The 11,326-nt window shown below is 49.4% G+C and overlaps 1 protein-coding gene across 1 annotated transcript; it reads right to left on the bottom strand.

Annotated features, from left to right (window-relative positions):
* Positions 1–829: 829 nt before the first annotated feature.
* On the bottom strand, positions 830–2,386 carry PHLDA2 (pleckstrin homology like domain family A member 2). The gene is made up of 2 exons (XM_027651272.1): positions 1,805–2,386; positions 830–1,257 (listed from the first exon to the last, which is right to left on the bottom strand). Exon 1 carries the CDS (start codon positions 2,235–2,237, stop codon positions 1,839–1,841), a length of 399 nt encoding a protein of 132 aa, XP_027507073.1. The 5' UTR covers positions 2,238–2,386; the 3' UTR covers positions 830–1,257; positions 1,805–1,838.
* Positions 2,387–11,326: the final 8,940 nt, after the last annotated feature.

Here is an 11,326-nt window from a genome sequence, read left to right as displayed (position 1 = left end):
GGCCTGTGTAATTACATATTTTGCAACTTCCTCTAGTACAAAGTCTCCTTCCTGCAAGAATTGCACTGATATTGGGAAGGGGAAAATACCTGCTTGAAATTATCAAATTTGGAGCAAGTGCTTTGCCTGCTAAGCTCACAATCCTGACTGCCAGAGTTGAATCGTGAGGAAGCTCACGTTAGTTAGCGACAATTGAGCCCCACAAAATAAAACTTCAGTACTTTTATCCAAAAAAACCCCTTCTTTTTTCTCCATGCTTCTTGGTGCGGGTGCTATAGGAAAAGAGCCTGCCTCCATTCTTCAGAGTTATCCTGGAGACATTTATCTAGAAACTGCAGAGGTGAGGAGAGGTGAGCAAGTTCAGCTTGCTTTGCTGCAAAGCTGAGGAATTCCACGGAGCATGGACGGTCTTGTTCCGAAATCAAGAATCCAGTTTCCTGCCTTAGCACAGCACTAAGCTACAAGGGCTGGGGGAAGGACACAGGGTGTTTGCAAAGAGCAGCGCTTTACTGTTGCAGGGAACTCTTGCACCTTCTGTAATCTCCATTACTTGATTGTATGGGAAAGCACTTTAAAAGGAGCACTTATCCAAGCTGTGGTAGGCTTTTCTACCTCCACCACTGACTAGAATTGAACCTCAACACCCTCTCCCTCACTGGTCAGGAGACGAGGTCAAACACGAACAGCTTATCTGGGCTTCCTCCACCTCCCACTGCCCAGTCTAGGGCACCAAAAAGCTGAGCTTTACCCACTCTTTTTAAGCCACTTCACCACTGCCGTATCCACAAACACGCCTCGACAAAAGTTACTGCAGCCCAGAGTACAGTAATAAAAAGTGAACATTTCAAGTAATTTATTTGGAATGGACACATTAATGCAAAAGCAATATTAAGACCAGTAACTGCTGAAAGACATTCAACAAAATAAATACAAATATAGATACTACAAATAATTTAAACTGTGTTTAACACCACCAGTCAGTGTGGAATCTTCCTTGCGCCTCATAAATAGGAGATAATAGTTCACAAAGCTGTGCCACTCAAAACACGTGGATGCTTTGCTAGAAGTCCTGTAACAAAAGTCTTTGGTTTTTCTTTAATGCATCTCAGGCAAAGCTCAGGGCTCTTTGCTCAGCAGCTGCAACGGGCTTGGAGAAAACCAAGCTGATTCCAGCTCTCTTCTTTGCTTTCCTTCATTGGTACCCTGTCCCATTTCAGTCCAAGACACTCGATCTGGTTTATCATTCAGTGGTATGCTCTAAAGGCAACAAGAGAAAGTGGGTTAGTTAAATGAACGGGGAAGCATGGCACAGGAAAAAATGGGGGGCTTTCAAGGGAGACTAAGCACTGAGCATTTATTTTCATAGGTATCATATTTTTAGCAAGTTCTGTGAGGAAAGCACTGCCAAGGGCCATTTCTTATTCCCCTCCACCACCTCCAAGCCGTACCCTCAGTAAGTCCGGCTCCCACCAGAAATTCTCAGCGGGTGCATCGGAAAAGAGGAACCCCCTCCTGCGATGCACCGAGAAGGGGGCAGCGCGGCCCAAAGCGCTCCGTTGTCGCGGCCGGGCAGCACGGCCGGTTTCGGGGTGCGGCCGGGCACCCCCGCGGGCCGGCGGCGGGGCCGGCGGTCCCTCTGGCCAAAAAGGGATCGAGCGGTGCGTGGGGAGCCCCACGCCCGTTCGATTTCCCGAAGCAAGCGCATGGGAAAAAAAATAAATTAAAAAAAAAAAAAAAAAAGAAAAAAAGAGATTAAAACCCCATGAACCGCGGGAGGAGCGCGGAGGGGACCGGGAGGGCTCACCTGGGGCCGGGCCGGCCGGGCGGGCGGTGGCGGCTCAGGGCGCCCGGGCCAGCCGCCGCTCCTGAGTGCCCGCCGCCTGCTCCATCTCCTGGCGGCTCTTGAAGTCCTGGATGGCCCGCTTGTTCTGGAAGTCGATGAGGGCCATGGTGATGGAGGCGTTCCAGCAGCTCTGGTCCGGGCACCGAAAGTCAATCTCCTTGCGGTCCTTGGTGACGATGGTGAAGTAGATGTACTTGCCCGTGCGCTCCACGCAGTCCACCTTGAGGATGGAGCCGAAGCCCAGCTCCTTGCCCTTGGCCCGTTTGTGCCCGTCGGGGAAGAGACTGAGGCTGTCCTTGGTCAGCACCACCAGCTTCTTTTTCCACAGCTGGAAAAGGCTGTCGCTTCGCTTCTCCAGCTCGCCCTCGCGGATCACCTCGGCTTGCATCTTCATCCTCGTTCCCCGGCGGTGGCTCCGCTGCGGCTCCGGCTCCAGCTGTTACCCCGACTCCTGCTCGGGCGGTGATGACCGAGCCCCGCCGCGATGGGAACAATTTATTGCAATGAATCAGCGCCGGGCGCCTTCCGGTGCCTCCCCCGGGGAGCCCGGCCCGCCGCCCCCTCGCCGCCCCGCCTCCCGCCCGGCCCCCCGGGCCGCGCTCCTCGCCCGTCGGAGCGGGGCTGCGGGGAGCGGGGGGGCTGCAGGGAGCAAAGGGAGGGTACTGGTGGCTGCCCCGGGTGGGCTGGGTATGTGGAGGGGGGTGCCTCCCCGACGGGCCCCATCTCTGCTGCCGCTGTGGGCAGGGGTGGAGCGGCCACGGCATGAGAGGACCCCAGTTCTGCCTGCCGCTCCCCCTTGCCCCTCGTTTCCTCTGCCCAGCAGGGGTAGCCCCCCCCCCCCCCCCCCCCGCCCCCCCCTCGCCCCCGCTGCCGACACCCCCCGGGGCGGCCCCCCCCCCCCCCCCCCGGTGAGGATGAGCCACTGTGACCTGAGGCCCCCCCAGCTTGCCCCTCTAAGCACTCCCTGCTGCTTCTCAGATCCACACTTGGGTACATGATGCTCCCAAAACTGTGCTCCTGTGGTCCTTGACTTGGGCAATTTCACCACGTTGGGTCTGCCCTGGCACGATCTCCACTTGGGGCAGAGGGGTCCAAGCAGGGCCTGTGATGGGTCGCTGCCATCTCTCATGGATATCTGGTTTGAGTCCAGCCCTGGTCACCCCAAGATGTTCAGCCAGGACTTGGCCAAGCCCACTGGCTTCATTTGAGGCCCCACATCCAACCAGCTCTGCGCCATCACCGTCAGCCCTTCCTTCATCCTTTCCTCAGGGCAACCCACCTCTCCAGTTTTGCATTAACACTGCTCCCCCCATCTTTATTCCCTGCAATTACTCGATTTATCTCATTTTCTTCCCCCCAGCCCACTCCCTTTTCCCAGGAGGGCACCACAGTTGTAGTCTGGCCAGTGCCCTGTAAAGCCTCTGGCAGCTGGAGGTAGTATTTAAGAGGCACGTGTAAGCCTGCAGTTCCTTCCTCTTGGACACCATTCATTGTATTACTCTTTTACGATAGTTGACACAAGGCTGATGCAGCTTCCTAGCCACTGCCTTGATGCTGCAGCCAAGGGCAGGGCTTTGCTTAATGAACTTATTCACACTGTTTCTAAACCAGTATTTGCTCAGCTATGTACTTTATGTAGCATCGCCCTCTGGACTTTGAGCCCTGTTCTCCTCTATCATCTTCCTTGAAGGACCGACACCTCTACAGGTGCAAGCCAAACCCCAGAGGTGAGCTTACAAGGTGAGGCCTGGCCCCTTTGAAGAGTTTGGCAGCGTTCCTGGGGACTTCAGCAGGGTCAGAAGCCCATTCCCGGGAACCAATCAAAGACAGAGCCAAACCCATTTCCGCTGCAAATCACTCATCTGCTGGAGTACACGGCCACGCTTTGATAATTCACTGCAGTGTGCACATCTGTGGGGAGGGTCAGAGCAAAGATGGGGGCTGTGCAGTGCTCCCAGGGTTGATGAATGAGCCAGGAATGGTTTGGCCGAGCTTCTCAGGGAGGGATGGGCTGGAGATCACTGTAGGAAGACCATGCTGGCCATCACTTGTGAGTGATGGCATGCTGGCCACTGCTTGTGGGGTGGGGAAGTGGCTGCAGACCGTACATGTAGCTGTGGCCTGGCATGTAAAGAGCTCCAGGCTTTTCCCTGACACTATATCTCACTTTTCATAATGATTTATTTCGCTTCATAAGGCAAACAGCCCAGACTGACTTACAATTAGGCTGCACATCTACATTTTCAGGATAAATGCTGGTCTGCTCTGTAAAACAAATTCTTGATCAAAATGCCCCATAAGAATAAGGGTGCTTGAATCAACAAGGAGCAGAGCTGGATTTAAGCAGAAATCATTAGGGTATTTTTAATTTGACCCCAAAATGAAACAGAGAATGGTCTTTGTGCACAGGAAATGAGACACCACTTCAAAAAGAGCAAAAAAACAAGGCAGCAAGTCAGGAGCACAAGCAACATCTGGTGGAAGACTTCCAGTGTGGAAAGGCTGCAGGACTTGGCATGTTTGTGCACACCTTGCTTCAAAAGTTTCAGTAAAAAAACCTGAATTCGCTTTTAAATGAAGCTAGTACCTGTGGATGCAGGGTCAGCAGCCCGCTTTGGTCTCTGTCTTTCTGCTTTTGCTTTCATCTGAGTGATTTTTCTTGTACATTTATCCATCATTTTAAAATATTGAAAGCCTCCTCCACCTGTCACCTCAGTAAACTTGCCTTAACACTGGCCAAATTAGAAAACTGCTAGAAAAAAAATTATTAGGAAAAAAACATGAAAAAATTCTTGCAGTGTGGAAAAAGGGAGGTTCTTGCAGAACAGGGACCCTAGTTTTGAACATATGTCCATTGTATGAAGGTTCCACTTTTTCACTTAACATGGGCCTGTTAAGTGGATAACAATATAAAAAGAAAGTCCATTGCATTAAAATACCATCATTTTAGGTGTCTGATATTCTGACCATGCAAAAATTCTGTAAAATGATTTTTAAAATCTATTTACCTGAGACAGAAAGCAAAGGTGACTCTGACTGAACCCAAAGTGGGCAGCAAAGCTAAAGCATGAGCAATCTCCTACGGAAACATGCCTCAGGAAAGAATGGAGAACTTCAAGGAGCTCAGAGCAATCTGACCTGGGAAACATGGCAATCGCTTACAAGTAAGTAGCACTAATCCTAGTGCATGCTGTGGTAGCTGGTCACTGCTGACACAAGTATACAGCATTAGCTTAACTAATAAGAAAAAAAATGTATATCGCCTTATTTTTAAAAAACTAGTGCTATAACTTAGGTGAAGAGCTGACAGCAGAGTTATAATTTCTTCTTCAGTGCACCTGGGGAGAGGGGTAAGAGACGTGATATGGCCCTGCACCATACCCTGGCACCGAAGTTTGGTACAGGTGTCAGAGGGTAGTTTGAGTATGTGTAGGTAGTGGGTGGCTTTGACAATTAAGGACCATGACTTCAGCTAATAGAAGCTCTGGGTGATTGCAGCTCAGATGCCTGCTGCTGTCTTTGTCCAAGCTGGGGCTGGCAGCTGGGAGAAGTCTGTCGCTGTCTTTAGTTCAGGTTTCGTTGTGTTACCGGTGAGAGAAAGAGAAGAATTTTTTTTCTTGCAGCCCACCACATCACCATGGCTGTGCCTCAACAGTGCATGAGATCCCAAATACAACTACCATGGCTGCCATTAATAAAAGTCATCAGGCACCAGCCCTTCATTACCCACCAAATACAAGAACTCTGCAGGAATTTGACAATTTAGGAATTTTTCTCTGTTCTTAGAAAGAAGGGAAAATAACATGGGGGGGGGGGTGCTAATCAGGGGAAGCTGATGGGAAATGGGCTGACATTCAGTCATAATAGCCTTGTCCCATAATGGCCATCTCCTTCTTCCTGAACTCACCAGGGTTGCTGGTACCACCCTCTGCATTGCCCCAAAGCAATTTCCATTCTATTAAGGGCATTTTTAAAAGCCTACATGGTAATTTGGCATGAAAGTGTGGCTTCATCCCTCTCCCAAGTGAAGGGAACAGCATTGGGCCACTGAAAGGGGATGCTTGTATGTGGGTGTGGATGTGGGGGGTGTGTGTTGTGTATAGGGATTTTTTTATGGGTGGGATGGGATGGTCACACTCAGCCTCGATGGGTGGGCGGGTGGCGCCAGCTTTTGCAGACTGTGTCACTGGCTCTGCCATGACACATGTCCTTTAAGTGAGTGCCTGCTCCAGAGAAGGGATTTGATCATCATTTCCGAGTATGAGGCATCGTGTACCCCGCTCCTGGCAACATGGGGTTGCCTTAGCTACGTGAGTCATGGTAACAAAGCACAGCAACCAATGCAGGCACTGCCAGGAGGAGCCCATGCTCTAAGGTCAAGGATGAGGATGAGTAGGGCTCACAGTGAGGAAAAATGCAAAAAAAAAGGGGTTTTGTCAATTTAACTCCACAGTGACTCTTCCCACATGCCCATCAGTGGGACCTGTAGGATTTAGCAATTTAGTCTGTCCAGTTTTACAGCTGGCCCCAACTTTGCATCTCCCTCCCAAAAGATGCACGAGCTCAAGCTGCAGCCATCAGCTATTGCAGTGTACTGGTGTTTCTGCTGCTGTCTTGGTTTTATTCCCATTGTCACTCTGTAATCCTGGAGGCATGCACCTCCTCTCCAAGGGGCCTGTCCCTGGAGAAGGACCCCTAATTTGGCTGGAGTTAATGCAGACTTCTCAGCAGCAGAGGGAAGTGGAGACTAAAGACTGTAAAATTGCTTTTATTATAATGATTTCAATATGACATCTGTAGGGGAAAAAGCTGGTTTACAGAACTGACAGTATAATCCTGGCAGCTGAAGTTGATTAGTAATGGAGAAACATATGGTCTTGCACTGTAAATTGTTGCCCTTCATGTTTATATTAGGGTGTAGCTGTATCCAGAGGCACTTATATCTGGAGCTCAGTATAGTGGCCACCCGATCTCCTAGGAAATTTGTACTCAAAAAACCCCTAAATAGCTGTAAATGAAAAGTATAGGTTACTACAGGGAAAAGCTGTAAGGAGTAGTGCTTTTTTCATGCTTTTCACATTTTACTCCATCTTTTTTACATCTTCATACTCCTAACTTTTTTTTTTTTAATTGCAGGCAGGACCTCCTGGAGGGACATGGAGCCCATCAGGGCCAGCTGCTTATAATGGAGATACCCTGCAAGGAGGCTCAGTCTCCCTTTGGGGGTGTTCAGGTCTTTCCATGAGCACAGAGGGAGCTCAGGCACTTCACTCCAAGATGCCCAAATTCAGGTGAAGAAGCTCTTGTCTTAGGGGCAGTTCACTTAGAAAGGTCTCAGCCAGGGAGATGAAGGCCACCAAGGTTGCTCATTAAGTGATTACAGCAAATGTTATGCAGCAAGATCGGAGCTTTTGGGTTAATTTAAACAAGGGCAGCAGCGGAAGAATCTTTGCTCAATCTGTGAGATTTTTTTCTGTACCATACGCAAACCATGGATTAATCAGCAATAGCACGTAGACCCGCTTGCTCAATTTACTAATATTTATCTGACTAAGACTCTTTTTTCCTGAGAAGCTTGGAATGTCTCATCCCACTGACTCAGTGTGTTACCATTACATGTTGTAAACTGCTGCAGACAGTCATGGAGCAGTTGTGAGGGGCTGGGGAAAAAAAGATGTCATTTCCAGTAAGCCAGTGCTTGGCTGTGCTCTGCAGAAGACAGCCAAATAAGGGTGGTATGTGCCAAATCAAACTGGCTGAGGAGGATTCCAGGCACTTAAACTCAGTATCAGGATTAAAACCTGGGGGTCAGCAGCTGTTTTGCTTTCTTTCTCCCCAGCAGCCTCGGCTGTTGTATGTGCTGTTTGTAGTGTGTTCTCCGCTCTTGGACATTGTATAGGTGTGTAGTTTGGTTACAAAAATAAAAATGGAAAACAGTCTTGTGTTATCTGCTCTTTTGACCTGTTGGTCATGCAGTTCCCTGCTCTGGTCCACCACCTAATACACATATCTTTGAGCCTCTTGGCCCAATTTCAAGTCCATATGGCAGAAGTACAACAGGTGGAAAGCTGCTGCAAGGTCTGTGTGTAGTTTGACACAGCTCTGAGGAACCTGGATGCATCTTCAAGCAGGCAAGGAAGGTATGGACCCAGCAGACTGGGTTTGGTCCAGGACTGTTGCCTAAATGCTGGCAGACCTTGATATAGCCTGTTCCCATGACTATCTTCATGGAGTGGCTTGCTGAGCACCATGGGGGGATCCACAAATACCTTAAGATTTATGTCAGTAGGGAGAAGAGAGCCCCATTGCCCCCTGTTGCCATGGGACCCATGGTGACTCAGTACTTCCCCTTCAGCTAAGACTTCTGCCAAAAGCATGGAAAGACCAGCCAGTGGCTTGCCAAGTGCTGCCCTGAACTATTAGGTTATTTACTGGCCCCTCTGAATGCTGTCAACATTTTCTCATATCTAATGAGCTCAGGAGATGGTTTAGACTACAGCTCACAATTTTAAAATGATGGGACATTCCCCCACTGAATCATTCAATTTTCCGAAGTCTGTTGGGACAAATATTTGGAATATCCTTATTTTTCAGCAGCAGTAATAAATGTCTGAGACCTCAGCCCTGACTGATGCTGATGTGCTCTATGCATACGAAGTCTCCAGTGGTTATGGCTCACACCATTGACACTGCCTGCCTGGTACCAGCCAGCCTTTTATTACCCTGTGCTACAGCAGTAGCATTTACCAGAGATTATGAAGGGCGGGGGGCCTTGTAGTAACATGCTGACATCACATGTCACACTGAAGGTCACCTCTCCAGATTACCTGCACTTTTGAAATCTGCAAAGATCAGTAAAGTGGCTTGTAACCATCTTTGTCATATTTTTGTCTACGTGTGGAGACTGTGGCAGGTCCAGCACTGACAAGTGCACGTGAGCAGGATGTCCTGCATCGCGTCTGAGAGTGTCGCTGGACTGCGCTGTCTGGCGTCAGCGTGACCCGTGTCCCGGCGCCCCAGCCTGGCTCTCCTGACAGCGTGTGACCGAGATTCCTGCTTGGTTCATCCTCCTGGCCCTGCTTTCTGCTTTTTGCCTTTTTTTTTTTGCTTTTTTTTTAACTATCAGCGTGTAAACTTTAAGAGTAAACACTGAAAACCATCACAGGACTGCCTAACCACAACATCAGCAAAGTTTAGGAAGCTGGGGAGAAGATGAGGTCATGGTACTGTCCAGCTTTGGGACATTTCCTGTCTCCAGAAGGGCTGAGAAGCTGTCACAAACAAAATCCTCCAGTGCATCATTTCCAGCAGTGGCCAGGGCCAGGCTGTGGGGAGTACCTGGAGGGGAAAGAGCATCCTTTCCCTCCTGGGCAGCTGGTGTATGTGGCAGTCCAGGTGGTAGAGCTGATCTTGTGTTTCATGTCGTCCTATGGCCACTGATTTTTCTTTCTGAAGCCAAGACACTGCATTGTGGTAGGTATGAAGGGAAGCAGTTTGATGAGGGTTTAGGATTTTTTTCTGCCCACCTTCTCCTGAGGGTTTCTCATCCTTGCCAATGTTCCTCCTGCCCTGACCGTACTGGCTACCATTACCCTGCTGCTCCACCCTAAACCTGCACCTAGGGCCAGGTGGGAGCCGAGGATGCCATGTTGCCTGACTGGGAAAAATATTCTCCATACATCCAAAAATATTCTCCATACATCAGCTTCAGGTGCTTCAGTGAAATCCAAAAACCATGGGAGAGAAAAAAATAATACTAAAAACATGGGATAAAATGGAGAAGGGAAATCAGCAACATGTATTTTTCCAGTTTTGATTAGTTTTCCCAAATTGAAACTGTCGCTGATTTGTTTCCCCACTACAACCACCAAACAAAAGAGTATGAGGTGAGTTTGACAGCCCTGAACTGTAGGCTATGGGGTCCATGTGCCACCTAATTTGTACCTGTCCTTTGCCTTTTGGCCTGTGCAGTGGAGGATAGCAGCAGTCTGCTTGCTACACAGTCCTCAAGTTAATATTTGTTGATGGGGCTAACATGTAAAAGTCAAACTTTCTTCTTTCCTGCCAGGTTACTCAGTCCACCTCATGCTCAAACGCCCAGCCCCATCTTGGGAAACATTTGCAACAAGTAGCTCAGGGCATGTCCCAGCCTTGGGTCCTGCAGCCAAGACCAGCTGTCCCACTGGGCTGAGGGTTCAGGCTGGGTGAGCATCAGTGATGCCGTTATTCTTCTCCTGGATGAACCTTGAGTCATAAAAAGCTGAGACTTTGATTTTTCTCTTCTGTTCTGTTAGAGAAACCACGATCTGGTGGCAGGGAGAAATGGGTTTGCAGAAACCCCATGAGCCTGGTGGCCTGGTGGCCCAGGGGCAGCCTGTGCTGGTGCTGCTGGAGGCACCAGTGACTGCAGCCTTTATGAGTGGAAAAAAAGATGAAGTGAGAAAGTTTGTGATAAAGCAGGCAGGCAGTTAAGAGGAGGAAATGAAGGTGCTTGGCACATAACCTTGGCCAGGCTCTGCTCCCCAGGGACAAGCCAAAAATAGATTTCCCTGGAGGCAGGGCAGCCAGCACTCAGGTTAAAGCCCCTGAATGATGAACCATGGCACACGCAGCGGATCGGAGGGGATAGAGATGTATCACTCAGCCAAAGGCATCCCACTGCTTTACTGGGGGCAGCTTTGTCCCCCTTTCCCAGGGGTTTTCCCTGGAGCCTGGCTCCCATGCCTTCCCATTTGCATGCCCTCTGTCTGCTCAGTGTCTGGTAGAGCTGTGGGGGAAAAAGTGATTTTTATTGAGGTGAAAACACAGTACCCTTCTAACACTATGTGATAGCTTAAAACACAGAAATCCCCTTACTGTGGGGGAATCACTGAGAGCTCGCTGGGACAAATGTCACGAAAGCTTAGCTATTAACCCCAAATTACTGATGTCCTTTAGAAGAGGGATCCCCCCTGTGAGTAAGGACTGACTGGCATTCACCACCTGGGACAGGTTTATCTGAGCTTTTCTGGAGGTAGTGTAACAAGCGATGTTGCTACAGCAGGGATAAACTGCTTTAAATTCCTTGTTTCCTCAATCCATTTACTGACTATTGAACATTTGAAGTCTGGACTCCTACTGGCCTTTGGAGCCCGGAAATAACCTCCAAATGGAGCAAAACGAGTTAAATGGCTCGGCAGGCAGCCAAGATGACTAAGTCATTCTTCCAGCCTTACTGGAGCAGGAGTCACTCATGGAACAGGACACAATTCCCATAATTGGAAACCCTTGGTCAGAACTGTGGGATTCGTGGCTGCAGCAGAAGCTGTGGTGGGCTGTGAGTGGTGGGGGGTGGCTTGGGCAGGGCACTTCCAGAAGGGAGATTCATGTCCATGGATGTGAGTGCTTTGCAAGAAAAATAACCAAGGAGCAGAAACAGCAAATACTGGCAAAATTGGCCAAAATACTGGCAAAGCGAGGCTTGCGTTTCCGACACAGACACTG

The sequence above is a fragment of the Corapipo altera genome, unplaced genomic scaffold (genome assembly GCF_003945725.1).
Source record: "Corapipo altera isolate COAL_440 unplaced genomic scaffold, ASM394572v1 78, whole genome shotgun sequence".
NCBI classification, from domain to species: Eukaryota; Metazoa; Chordata; class Aves; order Passeriformes; family Pipridae; genus Corapipo; species Corapipo altera.
This window is presented reverse-complemented; position numbering and strand designations above follow the sequence as displayed.

Bases quoted from the DNA above. Each gene is read 5' to 3' on its own strand.
- PHLDA2 (XM_027651272.1), bottom strand. From the start codon at position 2,237: ATGAAGATGCAAGCCGAGGTGATCCGCGAGGGCGAGCTGGAGAAGCGA.